Here is a 17,628-nt window from a genome sequence, read left to right on the forward strand (position 1 = left end):
GGAAGGGCCAAATCTTACCTCACGGCATCATGACCCTGAAGCAAGTGCAGGCTGCGAAGCCCAGCTGTAACCCAAAACCCCATTTAAAGCATGGATGGTCCCAAGGCTTCTGCAGGATGACTGTCCTGCTATTTATTTACGAGGTATTCAGGCAGCTCAGCTACAGCCCTCTGATGGTCTGGTTTGGAAGGGATTTCAGGTTTATTGTATTTTCAATCAGTTGCACAGTTATGACTACGCTGACATCTGAAGCCCTCTGGCTTGCCTACTGGAGACTCACCAGCAGGTGAATATCAATAATCAGCTGTCTGATCCCTCCACACCTGAGCCTGAGATACAAGAGCTCACTGTGATGGTGAGAGGAAAGAGTGGTCTTCAGGACCACTGGAGTTTCCAGCTGTGTGCTAAAATGGCCAATATAGAACCAGTGGCATGCAAAGGAACAGTGTTTCCTGTGGCACGGGAATCTACCCAGAGGGAGTCCTCATGGAAATCATTCAACTTTTCATAAATTACTGGAAGTCGGACGTTAACAACCTCCTTGTAAGGAGATACAAGGTGGAGCAGGTGAGACGCGTACATAGATTCAGCTTTATTCACCTCACCTCACAAACCAGTCCAGCCAGCCCTTTAATCGCTCAGCAGCTCATCCCCAACTTGTCTCTATTTTTAACAGTCCTGTGCTCGTGGGAGCTGCGGGTGGGGATGAGGACACCTGCGGTGACAGGCACCCCGCTGGCACAGGGCAGAGCCCCAGTATCCCTCTGCTGCCCTCCTCGAACAGCCAGAGGGACTGAAACACGGCGATGTGAGCAAGGGCATGAAGTTCAAGGGACACAGGAATAGGAAAACGTGTGCTTCTGGGGAATCCCAGACTTCTGTCTGAGGGAGAGGTGGGCACCCTGTTGTCCTGTGTAGGACAAACAGCATGAAGAGCTTATGGGTGACTTCTGAGCACAACATGCTCACACATGTCTACGTTACAGCAGAGGAATCCTCCAGAAATGCACCAGATGAGCTAATAGGTCTAGTTTCTGTTAGTCATCTGCTTGTAACAAACAGTAATTGGAACTTCTGGCTAAAATCACCAGGGGTTTCCTCAGGCAAAGCCATAGCTTGGACCTGGCTTTGCTGATGCTATAATTAGCAGGAGTACAGAGAGGTACCCATTAGCATCCGCCGACTCCTTTGGCCCTATTTGCACTGATGGCTGTGATGCGCTGGCTTCTTGTATCACCCACGGAGGAACGCGGCATCCCTGGATGAATCATGCAAGAAGCAGCGGGGAAGGAAGAAAGCTCTCTGCAAACACAGCTTTTTTCTTAGGCAGCTGAAGGAAGGAAATGGGGGGAGAAAAATGTAGCCACTGTTTGGGGTTAATTAAAATGAAACGCTTTTGCAGGACGCTGATGTTGCTTTTAGATTAGGTGGAATCGCTCAAAACTCTCTGCAAAATCTAACAGTTAATGACTTTCTACTGCAACTCGGAAGTTTCCTTCTTGGTGCAAAGGGTTTATCTTATCCACTGGGGATCTCGCCCCGGTCTCTCAGCCTGCTTGTGGTGAGACGTAATGCTGTAACAGCTCTTGTCTCACAGACAACCTCGCAGCACTCTAGGTAAGCTCTGGCAAAGTCACAAACAGTTTAATCATCAAATGAAACCGGACCGGGCTGAGGTTGAGATTCCTGCCGTGGCAGCCAAGAGATGACAATACCTGGCAGCTGTGAAGCATCTCTCCTCTCCAAACTCCCTGACACCGCTTGCAGAGGCACTGCCCTCCGTGGCTCCGCGCGCCCAGCAGGCTCCATCTCGCATCACGCGCGGCACCGCGATGTGCAGTGAGTCACGGCACCGGAGCGCAGCCCTCGGCGCTCTCAGCTTCTAATCTGGTGCCTGCATCGCAGATGTTTGTCACCACGGAACATGCTGATATTTTTGTGCTGTATTTCTTCCTGTAACTCAACAAGAACCTCACATAAAAGTCTTTGTGCTTTAGAGAGGGTTGAGGTCTAGAGGAATTACGAATATTTCGGCACTACTGACTCGCCTCTGTTTCTGTAACACCACAACAGAATATCATGTAACAAAATGCTTTTCAGGGATGGCAAGGGACACTGAAGGCTGAGAGCATCTCAATGTTACTCCAAGAGCACCTTGCACATCAGGACATCTCCAGTCCAGATGCAGATAGGTTTACACCCCTCATATGGCCAGGGTCATGCCCAGGTTCCAGTCCGGCTGGGCTCCCTGCATGAGGCCCGATGTCCCTTCAGGCGTGGGGCAGCTGCAGGACCCTCTGTACATCCTCCTGAGCTAACAGCAAAACCATCTCAGCAAGCCGGGTCTGACGCTAGCCACGCAGTATGCACCCATGTTACCACAAATAGTGTGGCTGGAGCAGTGCAAGGGAGCAGTGGGGGCACACCAGGAGAGATGAGCTATGGTGACCTGTCCATTCCCAGCTACAGCTGCCGGCTGGCACATCTTGTTTCACGGCAACACCCCCAGCCGACACATAAAATGCAACCAACGAGCAGCAAAACTTCGGGGAGCGATGCTGGTGCCAGTGCCCAAGCAGCATCCCTGCTCCCACCCCGCTGCCCATCCCCTTCCTGCGCCTCTCCTGCAGGGAAATCCCGGCTGTCCCCACCTGCACCTCGCAGCTGCATCTCCCACTTATCACCAGGGCCATCGCCGGGCCAGGCAGGAGACGGCTGTCCCCATTTGTCTCCGTACCTGGCAGGCACGCTGGCTGCAGAGGCTCGCAGGCTTGCAGAACACCAGGACCGCCTGCTCCACGCCCTCCCTAATCGCGCCTTGGCAGGCGGCAGAGCAGCTCCGAGGAGGAAGCAAGCTCACGTTAGAGGAAATTGCTGCTCCACACAAAGCTTCAGCAATGCGGGAAGGAACCTGGTTACTGAGAGGAAGTCAGGAATGCGTTGCTTTAAATACTCCTGCCTTGCGCCAAGGATTAGGAGGGGGCTTTCCAAAGGCACGGCCTTGTCCTTGTGTCTTCTAGAAGACACGAGAGGAGGAAAAAGATGCTTTAGGAAACAACTAGGTTGCAGAACTCAAGGGACCCAGCTCCAGAAGGAGAGGGGTGGAAAATAAAGGACACACAGATGGTTTATTAGGGCAGACAACTTATTTTTGGAAATGGATAACAGGTTGCCTTCATCTGCTGGCCATCACTGGTTTTCTCTGGGCATCTTTATCAACAGGTGGTATCAAAAGCATTTAAAAAATGCTTTTTTAAAGGCACCTTCTAATTCTTTCAGCACTCACAGACATCAGAAGTTAAAAACCCCAGCTAATGCCAGCCAGAGCACAAGCAGGTACTACACAAGCATTTGTCTACCCCCATTTTAAACCAAAACAGTGCTGTCCCCAGCTGAGGCTGTCCCCCCCCCCCCCCCCAAAAAAAAAAATGCTTTCAGCAGGAACTCCTTCCTTGGCCGTTTGACCTGTGGTCCTAGGATTCAACCCACCCCTTCCACAGGGTCACTTTCTTAAAAAAAAAACCTGCTGTGCAGGACACATTTTTCACATGACTCCAGCAGAAGTGTGCTGGAACACTCCTAGTTGCTGGGACACCCGTAGTTGTGAAACCCTTCTTCCCTCAGCCACCCTTCCTTTGGGCTGAGAGCTGCAGCAGGCTGCAGGAGATGGCTCTGTGCCCTGGCTGCGTGGCTGTACCTGGGTCTGTCCCCTTTGCACTGTCTGAGCATGTGCTTGGATCCAAGAAAAGCCTCCCTGACACATCGGGAAAGTTAGGAGAGCATTTCACCAGCAGCAAAGAGCATTTCGACGTTCGGAGATTTTACTCTTCGGTTTACTCATTGCTAGCACAGCACAGGTAATGTATTCTGGTCCATCAGCCAGGCAGGCTCCTACGTAAGCATCGTGTTGGCAAAGCACGGCATCTATGCCAATATTTCCCCCTGCAGTGTGGACCAGCAGCTGCTGGCTCCTGGCTTCCACTGACGGCTCTGTGCGAGCTCTGGTGCTGGTCCCAGAAGACAGAGGCAGTGCAGGATGGAGGAGAGGAAGGGGTGAATGGTTTTCATCCCCTCTCAGCCAGGTTCCCCAGCATTTCTCTTCCACCCAGAAGCTGTCCCCTCTCCCTGCCTCCTGCCTTCCTCCTCCTTCCTCCTCCTGCCAGCTCCAGCCAGCACCAGCAGAAAAAAGATGAGAATGAAACACTAACGCAGGAGGGAAGAGGCACCAGTCAGGCTGCCTACAATGAAATGCAGATCCTGCTCTCGTGGCATTTTCCAGCCCTGTCTCTTCTCCTTCTGCAATCCCTTTCCAGCTTCTCTCTCCGTTTCCACAAGGGACTCAGCCTCTTGCTTTCCACCCCAAGTTTCCTGCTGGTGTTTGAGTCATTTTCTCCCCTAGGGCCCATTTCTCATCTCTGTTTGTTTCTTTGTCACCATTTTATGCTCTCTTTGGGCAATATTTCATTTTGCCTTTGTTCTTTGGTTGCCTCCATCTGTCTCTTCAGCCATTCTCCTAAATGTCCTTCTGTTTCCCTCCAGTTTTCTTCAGTAGTCTATATTGTATTTATGAATCTGTTGGGAGATGAAAGCTTCCTTACAGACACAGGCCCTCAGTAAGCTGCAGTTGTCCAAATCTATGCTAAAAGGTTGGCTTTTCCAAACAGATTTATCATTATTTTTCATCTCCGGAGACTTGCAGTGTAAAGGGAACCTTTAGGCAGAAAATGTCTCCAAAAATCACTCTGATTTCGATACAAGCCTTTGGCTTTGTATATCAAATCACACAGGAAAATCCCCAAAGCTTTGCCACCTGGCTTTAGCCCTCTGAAATCCAACAGTGGCTTGTCTCCGGCACAGGTTGAAAGGAGCCTGTCCAGCCTGAGACCAAACACGAGTAGATGCAATATCTGCACCCCTCTGGTCCCTGGGGTTCAGGGGGGGCACTGCAGACTGGATGGGGATGCACGTGAGCTTGTTGTGCCTCTCAGCAGCACTTTGTAGGAGCCCCACGCTTCACTGGGATGGCAGGAGGACCAGCCTGCACATCACTGGGATGGGGAGATGTGCATTCAGGGCTGTGTGGCTCTCCTGCAAGGGTTTCCATGCTATAAATAGGTCCTGCGAGGATCCCCTTTTAACAAGGGTCTTCCTCTGCAGCAGGAAGCCCGGAAGGGATCGGGAACTAACTGCACAGCCAGGCTCTAAGTGGGCTGAACAAATCATACCATGCAGTTACAAGGAACTTCTCCCCGTGAGTCACAAAATATCTTTCAGGGGTTCTGCTCTCTCTTTTTCTTGCCGTGCTTCTCCTCCCTGCAGCTCTGCTTTGTCTCAGCTGCTGTGCTGAAGGGATATGAATTAACTCCTGCAGCTGTGCATTGTGCCCCAGCTCAGTGCCTTCCTCTCTGCCACATCTGCATCCGTGTGCATTTCAGCCTTGTCTCTGGATTTGTTTCTCAGCAGGACACAGCAGGACCTCCAGGTCTGGGTGGGACTTGCCCTCACTGCTCCCCCCTGTGAACTGCTCCCCGGGCAGGGAGGCTGCTAACAGCTCCGTTGTGCAAAAGCCTGGCTAGCTCACAAGTGACTCCACTTTCCAGAAGCAGCGAAGAAGAGGACAGCCTGTGCCTGCGAGGAGAAGACGAGGGGAGGGGAGAGCTGAGCCACAGCACGTCACAGAGAAACGCAGGTCCCTACCAGCGCTTGCTGCAACCCAAACCAGGCTGTGATGCAATGTAAGACACTGCTCTGACGTCTGTGCTAGAAAACCAGTCCTGCTGCGTCACACCGACCCCTCCAGCCCATCCGTGCCAGCATCTCCCTTCCCCTCCCACCTACCACAGCAAAGATCTCTACAGGCATGCCCTCCAGACCATGCAGAGCATCGACCGAGTCCCTCTCACAACCGGTTGCACCGATTCTGGTAACACAGTCCAGCTCAACAAGGGCACAGAGCATTACACGTCTGCTTGGAAAATCTGTGACCTAATGGCTTACAGCACAGTTGTCTTTCATGTATAGAAAGCTGGCTACAAAGAGGTCCTGCTCGAATCAGGCTGGTTTACATAGAACCATGCAAGGGAAGGCACCGGGTAAGAAGGGTCCAGCACTGCAAACCACTGGGGAGAGCATCCTACAACCATCCCACATCAACACCTCTCTGTATCGAACTGCTGGGGTGCTACCAGGGTTTTTCCCATCCCAGCACGAGGGAGCTATTGCTCTTTCTCATCTTTAGCTACAAAGCAGTTTGTCCAGCCCTTCCTGCTCAGCAGCTCTGCGCTCCAGCTGTTGAGCCCGACTTGTCTCTACGAAGAAGAGCCCAGACTCGCGTGGAGGCATGATATCACTGTAGGATCTGGGTTACCGGGACATGTCACCACAGCCTACAGCCAAGACTGATAGGGATATATCTCAGCATCACTCTGGTGCAGGGCTGCCCGCAGTGCTGGCATGCATCCTACCACAGCCCAGCGGCTGGCAGCAATGCCCTCATCTGGGTGAGACACTGACCTCGAGCGAGGTCCTAGGCTGGAGGGGAGTGGTGACAGCCTATGCCCAGGCCCACCTGAGCAGGACAGCCAGATAAAACAAATGGAGAGTGAGAAAACATCTGAACAGCAATGACACATTTCCCAGGGCATAGATTTCTACACAGCTCCTCCATCCCCCTCTGCACAGACGCGTTGGGTGCCCCCATCTCTGCTGCATACACAAATACTTCCTTTCTCACCCAGCTTCTATCAGAAAGCGGGGAGTATTTCTCCCTGGGCAGTTTGCTTTCAGGGTGCTGCCATCACTGACCCACTGCTGTCCACACCATGGGACCTCCACCCAGGTGACACCGAGCAGTGTCACATCCCGGTCCTGCTGCGCACCCAGTGGGGCTGGCACCATTCACTCCAGCACCAGCATGCTTCAGAGGCAGGATGAGCAATAGGGATTTGGGGGCGATAAGAAATGCTGTTGGCAGCATGGATTTTGCTTGGTTACAAAACACGAAATATCAAAACGCGGGCTGTCCCTGCCCAGGGATGAACAAACATTTCTTTCCGCCAGAAAGAGAAAAGATTAAGGAGGGATATTTCACACTCGCATACACTTAAGAGGAAAAAATATTTATATGAAGGAGAAAGGACTTGGCAGGGTTTTCCCAGAGGCCCCGTTTGCTGTTTATGCGTTTCTCAGGACGGGGTTGATGTTGCAGAGCCCAGCGGAGGAGCCCGAGCTCCCCCCTGCTGCCGAGGCGGGGGCGCAAACGGGGGCTGCACACAGGCTGCCTGCAGGGCTGCTGAGAGATCTCGCCGAGGCTGCTGTTGCCCACGCCTGCAATGAAGTGATGTCTGCGAGGCTGCAGGTAGCTCTGGCAGCAGCTGCCGTGGTTTCCTGATGGCACTCGTTTGGCACGGCTGGGGACCAGAGCCAGGAGGGGGTGAGCACCAACAGTGCTGGGAAATGGGCACTGGGCTCTAAGCTCTTAGGACCAAGCCCAAGGTGGGACGTGGTGAGAAATGTTCTCCACTCTGAACGTCTTGTTTTAAAAGGGTGCATGGCAGCTCAGGCTCCCACCGAGATACTGAAGGGCTGAGCCCCTTTTCCAAAGCCCTGCAGTTGGCACTGGCTCCTGTTCCTAGCTGGAGCTCTCTATCCCTTGAAAGCACAAAGTTACAAAACCATAAACAATTATAATTTGGGCACCTGCCGTGCTTTGGAAGTGCCTGGTGCAATCCCTCCCTGTCCAAGCTGCACTACGACTCCTGTTCTTGTTTCTGGAAAGGAGAAGCCTTGAAACGTGCAGGGCTTGCACTGGCCTTTGCTGCCAACGCTTTCATCATGGTCTTAAGTGGCATAAAGAACGCAAATACTTGTCATTGCAACACGCGGGGCTGGGATCTTGCTTAACATAAAGCATGCTTTCCTCACCCCACCTGAGGCAGTGAGAGCAGCAGCACGATAGGGCTGGGCAGCAGGTACCAGAGGAACAGGCTGGGGCTAGGATGTTTTTCCAAAGACCTCTCCAGAAGGATTTTCTGATCCTAATTAGGAGATAAAGCAACCTGAGACAGGCAGGAGACAGCCACCACACTGTGCTACTGTCCCCCCACTCCTGCAGGTCAGAGCATCATTGCTGCTTCACCCCAAGCTCCAAACCAGCACAGCTGGAGGTGCTGCAGGGAAGCTTGCTGAGCCAGGACAAAGAAGCCCCAAGAGGTGTGCAGCTCCCATCGTGGGCACAGTGAGACCTCACCCAGGCAGCTCAGAGGGAGTTTTACGGTCGATCCCTGTATGCACTGCCCATATTTCACATTTCCCATCCCTGGGCTCTGTGCTGGACATCCATGTGCTCCTCCCGGCACTGGGGAAGGCTGGCACCAGAGACCAGCAACAAAGGATTAAAGGCCCAGCTGTCCTCAACCCTGCTTCTTTAGCAGCCCCACTCTGCCACCACATGACTGTGGCTGTTTGAAGTCCAAACAGGCAGCAGAGCAGGTGGATTTTCAAAAAACACTTTACCTACAAGCCCTGGCAGAGGAGATGGAAGCCAGAGAAGCCTTTTCACAGGGCAACGCTGCACCCCCAGCTTTCTCAGTGTTTCCAGGTAAGGAGAGCTCACAGCACTGCACAAACGAATGAAATTCTCTGCCACTTGAGGCTCTGTGTGCCTCCCGGACCACACCAGGCAGCTGGGCTTTGTTTTGTGTTTCACAGGAGCCCTGAAGATTCACTGGAAGAGTCTTGGAGAGTATGTGGTAGATACAGCCAGAACAGCTTTAAGCAAGGACACTTGACTACAAGCATACCATAAATACTCTTTATTTAAACACATTTTCAATCAAGAGAACCTGGAATAAATACTCAAACTTCTGAACATACATGTCCTCACCTATGTATCTAGCCAGCACAAAACACCTTTACATTTCCTTGTTTATATACAGATCTATATATCACTGTATATAGATAGATATATACACACATATACATACGTATATCAAAATATATATGCACTTGTGCAAAAGTGACCTTACCAAGGACAGTAAACAAGTAAATATTTCCCAATCCACTCTCACTGGCAATATTGCACTGAAGTTCAGTTGTATGCTCCTGCCATCGGGAGAGCGAGAAAACAGGAGAAAAACTGAAATTGCATGCATGGAGAAGCAGCAAATCCACTTTTATCACGATCAACGATGTTTGTAAGGGCTTGATGCCCCCTGAAATACCAGGCTTGATTCAGCACCCTTACAGACAGCAATCCCAGCAGATACCCACTGCCAAATCCAGGGGGAATCAGGGTTGTGTCCAGCTCTTACAAATAGATCCCATGACACTTACCAGGAGAGATAACCGCCTCCCAAGCTCTGTGTAAACTTGTTTCCAGCGTGCACAGCTCTGTCTAGACCTGGGCTGTGTTACCATGACCCCAGCCGAGCTGGCTGTACTTTGTTCTGTGGCAGGCAAACAGCCTCAGCACTGCAGCTGAGGGTGCAACGGGCAGCAGTTGTGTGCCCCAGGGTCTGCCTGAACCACCAGCTGCAGCTTAGACCCCAAGGAACAGCTGTAGAGCATCTCTCAAGAGGCAGAAATGGGCAAAACATTCACTGCCCTGCTCTGCAATATCATGAAAAGCACCTACAGGTTAGCTTGGGTGCCCCTGCAGCTGGAGACAGGGGAGGAATGTCAGTGATAGGAGGGTGTAGCTACCCCAGCTGCCAAACGGGGATGTGTGTTCACTGCAAAATGTTCTCTTTGCCTCCAAAAAAGAAAGGTTAGGGCTAATGCTCGCTTTCAAGCAGCTCCAATAAAAGGCTAACCGGGGGAAGATGTGCTCAGCTCTCAGAAAGAGCCAAGCTCTCACACTGAAAGAGACTTTGTTGACAGGGAGATGCCCAACAGTGGCTGTAGTCCTATTCCTGGTCCTGTGAAGCCAAGCACAAGTGCAAAAACAGTGATGAAAGGAACCTTAATCCTTGCAAAACACTGGTCTCGGGGAGCCAGGGGTCACAGCACCTCTCTGCCGAGCACAACATCCAAGGCCAGGGTGGTTTTTCAAAACAGCCCTTGCTGATCTAAACCTGAAACACCGCCCCTGGATACTATGCACACTGCAAACACCAAGCGCAGGCACACAGCTTGGACAAGTTCGCAAATTCACAAAAGACGTGGGTCAGATGAAGTACAAAGTGCTTCCCCCGGGCTGGATGCTCCTACAAATGGCTGGGGAAGGGGCAGCCCCCCTAGCTCCCCATTCCCACTCTCCCTGTCCTGGGAGACAGCCAAGCTGCTGTGGAAACCTTTGCCTCCCTGCCGCTTTTGAAGGGGTGGCACTTTGTATCTGCTGACAGAGAGCAGAGAAGGGAACGTGGAAGGCAGGACGTCCTCCCCCCTGCCAGAGGAATGAACATGCTCATAAACTCATCTCCTTGGGAAATGGATTCATCATACCAGTTAACACAAACACGCAGAGGCAGGGGACTGGCAAAGGGAGGGGAGGAAAGCCTTTCCCTGAGCCAGTGCGGGTGATTTGGGCTCCTGGCAGCTGAGCATTGTAATATCAGAAGGGCAAGAGATGCTGGGAGCGAGACTGCACTGCTGTTTACTCCTAGCCAGCCCTGTCAATGCCCTCCCCCCCTACAGCAAAAACATGTCCCTTATAGTAAATAAATACATAAATAAGCCCTTTGAAAAGCACAGTGGCCGTGACGTGGCAGGGCTGAAGAGCACGGCGTGTGCCTGCTCGCACACCCACTCCGCAGGAGCGGGGCTCTCCTTTCTGCACTACTAAGCCCTGGCCTATTTTCAAACATTTGGGAGGATTTGGTAACTTAAGTCTCTTCTCTCCCTCCCTGCCGTACCCAGCGCCTGGGCAGTGCCCTCAGGCAGGGCTCCCACGCTGTCCTCAACCAGAGGAGAAGCCCACACGGTCCGGACCTGACTCCACAGGCTCCATGAGCCACCCAGCACCCCACAGATTTGCAGACCCACCAGGCAGAGATCTGTGCCCAGCCTGCTCCCCCTGTGCTGCTCCCCTTGCACAGCAGATTGTATTTCAAGACCTAGGCTTCCCTGAAAGTGAAAGGTATCCAGGAATGCTCCCAAGAGGCAAAGGACCGACAGAACTCACGACACTCTGCCCGCTGTGCTGGATGAAGCCAAGACAACTCCTGATGTGGAAGCTGCAGCTGCCAGAGCAGGGCCACTCGCAGCAAGGACAGGATTTTTAACACAAAAGCTGCATTTGTGACACTCATCTTGAGCAAGACGTTAAAAGCAGTAACAACCTGTCTGACTGCGGCTGAAAGGGTGAACGTACCGCAGTGCAAAGCTCCAGTCTGTGGAGCCTGCCCATGTCCTGCACCATGTGTAAGGTACAAACCAGCAGCACTGAAGGCAGCCTGGTCAGTTTGCAGTTAGAATCGGGTATTTCAGCACAGTGACTGTCCTCTAATGAAGTCACTGCTGTGTTTTCTCAGATGTACTTAACCTGAGTCAACCCTCTGCTTGTGTAAATCCCAAGTACCCTAAAATCACTGTAAGCGGTTCATGTCTGGACTTAAATGTTCTATTTTTGAATGCCTAGCATACATCTATAAAATTCTTTTTATTACAAAATATTTTAATAGGCAAAAGGATTCCTTTATACAGCTTATCTTTGCAACCCTGGAACAGGAAAGGTTTGTCATGTTTGGCTTTGCTCGTGCCACAATATTTTGTCCTCAATTATTTCTCTTTTGGTTCCCGCTGCCTCCAGAACTGAGCAGTTTATATTGTACCTGTTTCCCTAGTGCTGCCTTAGAGGAACGAAATCAGTTCTTTAACACTCAGACCGCGTTGCAAGCCTGAGGTTTCCTAACACTGCAACTGAGCACTGCAATACAGAGATCAGACAGACGTCCCCTGTCCCTTCCACCTCTGTGTGCTGGGCACTGCATGGGTTCTGCAGCTAGCCATCGCTTGTCTCTCAGCTCTGGCCACGTACAGCACCATCTGATCTGTGAATATAACCAGCCGGGCAAGCAGAGTAATTATTTGGACAATAAAATCCTGGTCCACAACACATGCTATTGAAATGCAAACAGTAATTAATAATGGTAAAAATACGCAGAGCCACTGAGACGTGGGCACCGGGTTTCTCCCGGCCCTGCCTTGGCACGGGACCTCCTCCCGCTGCGCTCCTGCTACAGCCTGCATTCCCCCAGATTTACGACGGGGGAAATTGATCATGACAATCAAGAGGTTAATTTTCACTTCCCCCGGAGCGCTACATGACAATCATGAGCTGCACTGAACTGAGTGTGCCTCTAACCCACGCGGGGCACCTACACCGACCCCGCAGCACAGGGCCCTTCCTTTCAGCCCTGGTACAGTAGGAAACCAGAAGCACCTGACCCCGCACAGCCCGTTAATGTGTCCTGTTAATGTGTATCTGAGGAGCAAATGTTTTTGCAGAACGGGGGCCTCTTCCTCCCAGCAGTCACACACCGTACTGTGCCATCACGCCCCTCGTTTGCTCAGGTGGCTCACAGTGTGATTTCAAAGCTGAACTTGGTTTAAAAGCTGAACGCAAGGGAGTTGGGGTGTGCTGGGGCACTGCTGATGGCCTCACCAAGGAGGGCACGGGCAGGCACGGCGTAAGTGCTGGCAGCGAGAGGCTGGAGGGATGAGCGCTCTTGGGCACATGCCCTGCCTCTGTGTACTGAGAGCTGGAAGGGCTGCAACGGAGCTGAGCCAGCACCCATCACAGCACCAGAAAAGGATTGGGCTGTTACAGCTCTTCGCCCTTCCCAGCACCCTTTCCAAGCAGGATCGGGACCGCTTTGGGAAAGATAGAAGGGAGCACCGGGAGATCCCGTACTGCTTCCCCACAAAAGCCAGGTGGGGCATTATCACGAGGAGTGCCGAGAGCTCACAGATGAGCCTGCTGCTGCCCTGCACCTTGCAGCACCTCTCCTGCCCCACACTGTCCCTACAGGGGTGATTCCCCCTCCAGTGCTCCCTGGGGCTGCCTGTTTGAGTGCCAGTGCTCTGGGCAAGTCCTTCCCAGGGCTGCAAAGGGAGCCGTGGTCACAGAGGGACTGCAGAGGTGGGCAGGCAGAAATCCCGCTCCCTAGCCAACCCAGGACAGCGCAAGCTGCTTCCATGCAGCACTGCCCCCCCCACAGCAGCTCAACCAAAACCCCCGGAGCTCAGGGCAGGTGCCTGGAACTGCGTGGGGAGGAGAAGAGCCCCCCACATGCAGTGCCCGAGCATCCCTCCCACAGGATACCACAGAGTGCCAATCCATTTCTCCTCCATCTCCCCCAAGTTTTTTTTTGGAAGACACCACACTTTCACTCCCTCCTCGGGTCCCCCCTTTCAAACAGCAGCTGAGGGTGAAGGCAAGGGGGGGGGGGGGGCATTTTCCCAGCCCTGTTGCTGCTCTCCTCCAGTCCGGGGCTGTCTAAGAAGCCCTCAGCAGCACAGCCCCTGCCCTGTCCCATCCCACAGCCTGCACCTGCCCGCTCCTGTCTGCGTGCCCCTGACAGCTCCGTGCACCCGCCGCCAAGTTTTGCAACCCGGGAACAAAATGCAAAGCCTGCTGCAAGGGGAAAAAAAACCCTTAACAAACAAACAAACCTAAAGCCATCCCATGGCCAGAGCTGTGCTTCCAGTCTGTCAGCCCTCTGCGACAAAGTAAGGAAGCCCTCCTCCCTGCCCACCTCCTCGGGCTCTGTATCATTTGAGACCTGAAGTTAAACAAACCGGGCAGTTAAAAGCTTTGGCTGCAGTCTACAAAAGGTCGGTCTGTGACTGTGACAGCATCTCACCCAGCTTCCCAGTACCACATTCTTGAGCCCCACAGTCACAGTCCCACATTCTGGGCAAAGAGTCTGTTTATTTCTATCATTATTTCAGCAAAAACTCCTACAGCACTTGGCAGAAGATGCATTCGTTGTTTCTGGGAGTTGTTTAAACTGTCCCACGGACAGCAGTAGCTGCGGGTCAGACACAGCTGACCGGGTTACACACAGCCCTGGTCCTAAGTACCCCTTCCGTGGGGAATTAGGCACAGGGTGCCCTCTCTGCTGGGCTGGGCAGCGCTGGGAGCACAGGGCTCCTCTAGCAGCCACCCGGCCGCTCACACTCTGGCCATGAGGTAGTTCAACATCAGACACCGTCAGGAAGTTCAATTCCTCCTGGGACGAGCTTTCTGCACAGCCTTAAAATACCACACACCCCCCTCCGCTCCCCCCGGCTCAAGGGACCTAAATAGGTTTCTTCTGCGAGCAGCCAGCCTGCCCGAGCCTCCCCGGGGCAGCCTCCCACCTGCCTGCAGAAGGTTTGCTGAGTTTTAGGTTTCTTGCAGCCTCTGGGTTTTAGGGGTGCTTTAGATGAGGATCGATATTATTCTTGGGGGTTTTGTTTCTCCTTACAGAGGGAAAGGCTCATCTTTATAACCAGCGTGCCACACCAGAGCCCATCGCGTCTCGAAGCTACCCGCTAGGCACAGTACCTTTGCAGTGCAAAAAGCCCTCGGGGTTAGGGAAGGAGCCCTCTTCGCAGAGCAGCTCGCAGGTTTTATCTGGTGCCAGGGGGTAGCCATTGTCCTCCTCGTTGTAGTCGCTCCTGCCGTTGCTGTTTGAGTAGCCGTTGGCATACATCTTCAGGGCAGACCTGCGGAGGCACAGGAGCTCCTGGAAGGCATACCTGAAGTCCGGGCTGCGGCAGTAGATCAAAGGGTTGAAGGCAGAGTTGACGTAGCCCAGCCAGTTCAAGAGGATGTACACGTACTTGGGTATGATGTCGTCCTGGATGACATGCACGATGTTGACGATGAAGAAGGGCAGCCAGCACAGCGTGAAGGTGCCCATGATGATGCCCAGGGTCTTCAGGGCTTTGTGCTCCTTCAGGAAGAACTTGGAGGAACGGCGGTGCCCAGCTCGCCCATTCTGGTCCTGCTCCTTGTTCTGGGTGTGAAACCTCCCCTCACTCTTGTCTATCTTCTGCAGCTGCTTCTTGGCCACCTGGAAGACCCTGGCGTACACAAATACCATGACCACGAGTGGCAGGTAGAAGGAGATGATGGAGGAAGCAATAGCGTAGGCTTGGTTGGTGAAGAAGTCACAGCATGTGTCCTTCTCATAGCAGAGGATGGCCTCGACACGGTCTGCCCGGTACCAGTGCATCTGGATGGGCAGGAAGGAGGTGAGGGCTGACACCACCCACACCACCAAGATGACCACGCGTGCCTTGCTCTTGGTCAGCAGGCTCTGATACTTGAATGGGGAGGTGATGGCGAAGTACCGGTCCACAGCAATGACGCAGAGGGTCTCGATGCTGGCCGTGACGCAGAGCACGTCCAGGGATGTCCAGAACTCGCACCAGAAGTTCCCAAACTTCCACATCTCCATGATGATGTGGCTGGCACCGAAGGGCACCACGGCCAGCCCCATCACCAGGTCAGCGCAGGCCAGCGAGGTGATGAAGTAGTTGGTGACAGTCTGCAGGCGCTGAAACCGGGCGATGGCTGTGATCACCAGCACGTTACCGAAGACGATGGCCAGCACGATGAGCGACATGAGGATCCCCATGCCCACCATCCACACGTCCCGCGACACCGTGGGGTCTGCGGTGCTCTGGTTGGCGCTGCCGTTGCCACCGGGCAGCTCGGTGCCCGCCACCCCCATGACACCCCCCCCAACGACCCACCCCTCTCCCCGGGCAGGCGGCGGGGGCTTTTCCCTAGGGCTGTGCCGCCGCGGGGCTGCTCATAGGGGACAGCAGGTGCGGGACGGGCTGGGTGCCGGGGTGCGCTGCGGTGCGGTGCGCTCCGCTCCCTCCCCGCCGCTCCGCGCCGCGCCCGCCCGACTGCCCCGCGCCCCTCCGGCGCCGCCGAATTTATAGCGGCCCCCGCCGTGACATCAGCCCCGCCGCAGCCAATAGCAGCCCGCGCCGCGCCTCCTCGCGCGCACCTCGCGCCCCCCCAGGTCCCCACTCCGGTCCGCCCCCGGCCCCACGCGTGTCCCCGCCCCGCGCGCGCACCCGGGGGTCCCCCGCGTGGGGCGGCCCCGAGGTGCCCCCTGTTTATCCCGCGGCTGCTCGCGGCCCCGTGGTGGCCCCGCGCTGCCCCGTAGTGGCCCCGCGCCGCCCCGTGGGGGCCCCACGCCCACGCGTGCTCCTTGCCGCCGGGTGGCCCTGTGCTTCCCGCCCCTACGCGCTCCCAGCCCTGTCCCCGTGCCTGACACCCACGGGTGCCACGCACCACGGGCGCTCCCTGCCTCGGGGTGTCCTCACACCCCCTGCCCCACTCGTGTTCCACGCCACCCGGGGGTCCCCACAGTCCACCCGTGTGCCCCGTGTGCTCCCCAATCTGGGCTGTTCCCAGGCCAAGTGACACCAGGAGGGTCCCCACGGTGCTCTCAAAAACTGTGTCCTCAGCTGGGCACGGGGGTCTGGCCCCCCTGAGAGCCCCCACCCGCCCGGTGATGCTCTGTGCCAGGGTGGCACCAGGTCCTTCAGCCCTCCCAGCACCCAGCCCAGCACCGCAGCCCTACAACCGAGGTATTTGGGGTCACATCTGAGCGCTGGAGCTGCAGCCTGGCCCCAAAAACCCAGGGCTGGCTAAGGGCACAGGGGCTGTGCGACTGCTGCGCGCTGTGCTCTGCCACGCCGCAGCCAGGCATGTGTTTAACCCCGGCCACCATCACAAGTATTTCCCTCCAAAGCAAACAAATTTGCTAAATAAGGACTAAGGAATCCTGCAAACTTCCTTTCAACCCAACAAGAGATAATGTTGCCACTGGAGTTTCATTTCTGCCCATCGCTCAGCACTGAAATCTCCCCCCCTGGTGCTGCTCTCCCGCAGACTCTTCCTGCTGCCTGCAGGCCCTGGGGGCTTGCAGAGGTGCCAGCGGGGCCCGAGGGCTGTGCTTGGCACTGCTGCCAGCCCTGTGCCACAGAAAAGGAGAAGAGAAAGCATCGCCTCCACATTTACCCCCAGCTACCAGCTGCACCAGCAGCGGCTGCAGCTCAGCGCCCTGGCTGCTGCACTGGGCTAGCAGCAAGGCAGGGAGGGTGGCTGCTGCCTCTGTTAGCAATTAAGTAGTTACTGCTGCTGAATCTTGATCAAAACGTGTCAGCCGCCAGGGTCTGAAGGGGTTCTGTGAGGCTCCCTCACTTTTTTCCAGAGGAGCGCAGCGCTGCGGTGCCGAGCAGCCCTCCCTCAGCCCCGCTAGGTGTCCGTGGCTTCGCGCCGCCTCAGCCCGGGCTATTTATAGAGGAGAACCGGGTGGAGGAGAGGAAGTTTTGTGGTTTAAGACAGAGGGGTAAACGAGGTGTTGGAATCAGGAAATAAGATGAGAGGCAGTTTCAGCAGTGTGAGCGCTCTGTCTCGGCGGGGATCTGCCTTAACTAGTGGCTTCCCACGCGCCGCTTCTGCGTCTGCACGCTCCTGAGGTTTTAAAAGTGAAGAGAGGAGAGCAGAGCATCACAGGCACCTCTTCCCACGGCAGGCAGGTGCAGGCTTCAGGAAATGGGTGTTCGGGGGAGCCAAGTGTTCAGGGGAACACTGATGACCGCAGCTAATTACCACGAGTTTCCACTGCCTGCTACTGAGATAAACAGGCTGTACGTTCACGCAGGAGGTACAAC

The 17,628-nt window shown here is 54.6% G+C and overlaps 1 protein-coding gene across 1 annotated transcript in view; it reads right to left on the reverse strand.

The window, feature by feature from the left end:
* The window catches only part of ADRB2 (adrenoceptor beta 2), a gene marked incomplete at its 5' end in the record, with an annotated part of 31,353 nt that extends 15,688 nt beyond the window's left edge, over nt 1-15,665 (reverse strand). The window contains one exon of the mRNA XM_082771892.1: nt 14,492-15,665. Within this exon, the coding sequence (XP_082628018.1) occupies nt 14,492-15,665 (1,174 nt within the window). The remainder of the gene's footprint in view (nt 1-14,491) is intronic.
* Nucleotides 15,666-17,628: the final 1,963 nt, after the last annotated feature.

The sequence above is a fragment of the Aythya marila genome, assembly GCF_965140915.1.
Source record: "Aythya marila genome assembly, chromosome: 14".
NCBI classification, from domain to species: Eukaryota; Metazoa; Chordata; class Aves; order Anseriformes; family Anatidae; genus Aythya; species Aythya marila.